The 5,431-nt window shown below is 36.5% G+C and overlaps 1 protein-coding gene across 1 annotated transcript in view; it reads left to right on the top strand.

Annotated features, from left to right (window-relative positions):
- Positions 1 to 2,703: 2,703 nt before the first annotated feature.
- Positions 2,704 to 5,431, top strand: part of LOC107554685 (copper-transporting ATPase 1-like) — a 34,080-nt gene continuing 31,352 nt past the window's right edge. The window contains exons 1-2 of the mRNA XM_016237269.1: positions 2,704 to 2,859; positions 3,145 to 3,339. Of these exons, the coding sequence (XP_016092755.1) occupies positions 2,704 to 2,859; positions 3,145 to 3,339 (351 nt within the window). The remainder of the gene's footprint in view (positions 2,860 to 3,144; positions 3,340 to 5,431) is intronic.

Raw genomic sequence — 5,431 nt, forward strand, 5'->3', positions numbered from 1 at the left:
AGAAAGGAACAATTGAAATCGCATCATATGACCCCTTTAATGCTTATTCGGCTTGCCATACTCAGTGTCCGATCTAACAAAATAGTGTTCTGATATTGATATATGATATATCTGATATAGTTTTTATTTATTTTTTGTTGTTAAAAAACGTATAGAACAGTGGTGTGGATGTTGAGCTCAAATAAAAATACAGTAGTTTATCCCATCACAAACTTCCCATACGTGGCTACCTACTGAACGCAGCTCTTTGGCGCATGCGCAGTGGCTGTTGACGTTCTTGAACACGCTGGGAAAGATGTGCGTTGCAGTCTTTATGATAATAACCCAACAATCCGTATGGGTTTAACAATTTCCAGCGTGACTTCTGTAAGGACACACCCTCCCGCTGTGGGCACACACCACACACGTCTGTGTCTCGCTCGATGTGGACAGGTTTTATACAAGTGAGGCTGCTCGAGACGAGGGAACGTACATGTTGTTAGCCAGCTAACAGCTGCTGTCACTGTGAAAGTGACAGTAAAACTTCCCTAACAAGTGACTTAAACGTCCTGCGAGGCTCAAAATCGCTGTTCCTGTGACTCTGGGTCATCACGTCGCATAAAAGGTAAAGAAATCGTGCTGTTTTGTGCGCTTAGCATCTGTTGTTTACGTTAGCTTGAGGGCAGATCGAACACTAATCTTGTTTATTATTAGTTAGCTCGGGTCCATTAAATAGCACTGACAGATATAACGTTCGATTTTAATAAAGTAGGCTTATTAGTAAATGTTGAAATTAACATTAACTAAGATTAATAAATACATTAGTGCTAGTATGTTGACTTATGCGGTTAACTAATGGTAAACAAGTGGAACCTTATTAAATGTTACCGTTTATAATTCTTGTTTCATAGACCTAATGTCATCAGGGTGTCCTTATAAAGTCTTAAAATGTCTTAAATTCGGATTCGATGGGTGTTAATTATCTTTGGTCTCATTACAGACCCATTGGACAGACCGAAGATTTTGTCTCGAGACTTCAGAACAAATGAGCGTGACGCACATAAACTCAGAAGAAACACACAGAGGTAAAAATGCAAGATGTTTAGTTTATTCATAACATGATATATTTAAATAACACCATGACAAGTGAGCTATTTTGCTCAATATCTCACGGTGCTTTTAAAAAAGCAACATATGACCCCTTTAAAGTATCTTTTCATTTTTTAAAAACTATTACAAATATCAGTATTCAACGTTTTATGTTTAATATATCAAAACATTATTTATGCATTTGTAACGGCAGGTTAAATGCATTCATGTCCTGTGTAAATGCCACTTCAGATGCGGCTTATGTCTGGATTGCAAAGATGAATTTTGTTGATATTTGCTTGGTAACAGCCCAAATGTCTTATTATTCTAATTCATTGATTAAATGTAAGAATTTGACTCAAAAGATAATGCACACTTATAGAAAAATGGCTTTATAAAGGTAAAATGCCCATAAAAGGCAAACATCTATTTAAACTTATCTGACCACCACACAAAATATGAAAAACTTTATGAGTCAGCTGTCCACGAAAGTCCTTAAGATATGCATGATAACACTCTTAATCAGCTGAATGAATGTCTCGGTGACTTACCGTCACTTACGGGTCGTTCAGTTGAGAAGTTTGTTGAAAAGCATGCATTTTTCCCCCTCAACATGTCTTATTTGTATACTCATAAATGCATTTAAAACATTAATCTCATAACATTATTTATCGCAGTTGTAATTATTGTTATTTGCGGTGTAAATTATTTAATCTGACTGGTAGCAGCCCTATAGTGTATATTGAATTTATTAATAAATTGTAATAATTTGACATGTAAGAAGATGCATGCATCTAAAAAGGTTAAAAATAGGCCTTTGTAAAGGTAAATATGCAGATTTAAGTATGAAAATATTGCTTCAGAATAAATAGTTTACTCCAAAAATCTCAGTGGTGCAGTTATTTTGCGGGGATATTTTGTATGGAATATTGTCTGCTGATATGAAAAGTTCACTGTATATCGTAGTAATAAATATCATTTATTACAGCAATGATATTGTGTTTTCTTTTTAATTAATACGCATTAAATATTACATATATGTATGTAATAAAATGTGTATTTCCATTACCGGTTTAGGTCTTACATTTCATATAAGGTGGTATTAAAAAGTCTTACATTTAACTTGTTCATGTCTGCAGAAACCCTGGTCATACATTTTCATTATTCAAAGCGTTAGAGATAAAATACCGATTATTATTATTTTCAATTTTGTTGTCGTTGTGTAGTCTTGTATTAACATATATAAACAGGCTTGTGATGTAAAAAATGGTGTAAATATTGATTTATTTCGTGTTTTATTTTTTCCTGGAAGGGAGGCTTTAATTAAATTCTAAATAATCCAAATGTATCAGTAACATTCACAAGGTGTTTATTATGCTTACTTGTTAGGACAGTCAAGTTTATTTTATGAGACTGTTATTAACATTTTGTTAACAGTTTGTTAGCAAAAACTACTTAAAAAGTACTATCTTTTGGTCTTGATAATACCATGGTATTTTTTAAAGTACCTTAAAATGCCATTCATGTAGTTGTCTTTCAAATATGCTATTATTATAAATATTTGGTCATATTTGTTTCACTATTTGATGTCTAAAGTGGTTGAAGGTTTGCTCTGGTGGGTCAGAAAGCTTGTACATGCCGTCTCGTTTGCTCTCCTCTTCCAGAGAAGGAATGGCGTTGAGCGCTAACCTGTGTCGTGTGACTCTGGGGGTCGAGGGCATGACCTGCGGCTCCTGTGTCCATTCCATTGAGGGCCGGATTGGGGGTCTACAAGGTGTCATTCATATACAGGTGAGAGCTACATTAATGCTAATCACACCAAATAAACATAAAGCCATTATAAATGAGTCAACGTGATGATTACCTCTGTTGTTACCTTTTAAATTATTCTTTTTATGAATGCAATTATTGCAATTGTAGCCATGCATGCTTGGCCAGTTAACAAAAGTGTTACTACTTCCTTGTGAGGGTTTCAAAGTATAAAGTACCTTAAAATGCCTTTCATGCAGTTGTCTTTCAAATATGCTATTATTATAAATATTTGGTCATATTTGTTTCACTATTTGATGTCTAAAGTGGTTGAAGGTTTGCTCTGGTGGGTCAGAAAGCTTGTACATGCCGTCTCGTTTGCTCTCCTCTTCCAGAGAAGGAATGGCGTTGAGCGCTAACCTGTGTCGTGTGACTATGGGGGTCGAGGGCATGACCTGCGGCTCCTGTGTCCATTCCATTGAGGGCCGGATTGGGGGTCTACAAGGTGTCATTCATATACAGGTGAGAGCTACATTAATGCTAATCACACCAAATAAACATAAAGCCATTATAAATGAGTCAACGTGATGATTACCTCTGTTGTTACCTTTTAAATTATTCTTTTTATGAATGCAATTATTGCAATTGTAGCCATGCATGCTTGGCCAGTTAACAAAAGTGTTACTACTTCCTTGTGAGGGTTTCAAAGTATAGGCCTACATTCAGCCTATAAACATTTCCTTTTAGTGCATTTTCAGTAAACGTTGTGCAAAATATGTGGTATGTATGTATATATATTTGCAGTATTTAAAATTGTAATATCTTCATGCCTTATAGTTGCATATGTATGTTAAACAGGTATGTATTTAGTTGTATATTAAAGGTTTGGTTTCACAACGAAACATTTAATATACAATTGTAATAGACCATAATGTATCCAAGTTTATTGCTAGACTATATATCTCTCTGAGTTTATTACTGGTCTGTGCATATGCTTAGTTTCACTATTATTAACACATTTCTTATGTGCTATATAATCTTATGGAGCTTCCCACAATGATAATGAGTGTAAATGTCATCCTTTATCCCTAAACAAACACATATAAACCTAGCTGAGCCACAGATTACATTTCCAGGTGTCCTTTTTCCATGAATCATTGTATGTGACTAGACTCTTGGCTCTCTGGGTGGCTGACAAAGCAATCTGACAGAAATATATGGTGGTAATAATATTTGCCAGAGCCTTCCCTCCAGCAACAGTCGCGTAATTGAAGAAAGCCACTCGTATGTTCAACTTAGAGACAAAACCTAATTGTTGCTAATTCGTCCTGCCCTTTCCCTTAAAACACAGTTACCCTGCAGACATGGGTCAAATGAGCGGATAATTTAATAGTGTGTTTGATGCTGTTTTAACCTTTAAAAGGACGTCTGGTGGCATTACTACTGACCAGTACTGTCGAATGCCAAATACTGTAAATGTCTTTGTTAAACACAGAAACAAACCGTATGCTTCTGTCTAAGAGAGCAGTCAATGCACTGATCACAAAGAAGCAGCTCAGTCTAGAATTGTGCTTATTGTGCGGAAAAACAAACTTCCTGTTGTCTCCTCATGAGGATTTGAGGGTTTAAGGGTCATATGATGACACGAGTGAATCACCAGCGTGAGCTGCCTGAGGAATCACACGCACATGCCATAGTTTAAAGCTCAGATGCAAATGTAATGATTAGCAAAACACATGCTTAAAGAAATTAAATAATACCTACACTACCATTCAAAAGTTTGCGATCAGATTTTAACCTTGTGCGGTCTACGGTCACTTCTGACCGGAGAATTTTATATTTAGAATTTTTACAAATCGTAGCTTCACCAGAATGGTACGAACCTTGGTGACTCTTATGGCACTTGGTATTTGAACACACAAAAAAATTGAGGGCATGATTCGAAAAAGCTAAGTGGTGGTAAAAAAAAATATTGTCATATTCGTGGTCTTCGGTCAAAAATGACTGACCATAGCAAATGAATGGGAAATGGGGAAAAAATACAGAACATTTTTGTGTGTACAATCTACAAATCCCCTCAATGCAGAAAAAAATTGCACAGCAGTGGGGGGAGAAACTCTAAAACATCTACAGTGCAAAATCAACACACTAACACACACACACACACACTCAAACACACACTCAATCACACACACGCGCACATACACACTCACACACACACTCAAACACACACTCACTCACACACACACACACACACACACACACTCACTCACACACAAAATACAGAACATTTTTGTGTGTACAATCTACAAATCCCCTCAATGCAGAAAAAAATTGCACAGCAGTGGGGGGAGAAACTCTAAAACATCTACAGTGCAAAATCAACACACTAACACACACACACACACACTCAAACACACACTCAATCACACACACACACTCACAGACACAGACACACACACTCTCTCACTCTCACTCACACACACACACTCACACACACACTCAAATACACAAACACACTCACACTCAATCACACACACACACACTCAATCACACACACACACACACACGCGCACACACACACACACACACACACACACACACACACACACAC

The sequence above is a fragment of the Sinocyclocheilus grahami genome, unplaced genomic scaffold, assembly GCF_001515645.1.
Source record: "Sinocyclocheilus grahami isolate Dianchi unplaced genomic scaffold, SAMN03320097.WGS_v1.1 scaffold510.1, whole genome shotgun sequence".
Taxonomy (NCBI): Eukaryota; Metazoa; Chordata; class Actinopteri; order Cypriniformes; family Cyprinidae; genus Sinocyclocheilus; species Sinocyclocheilus grahami.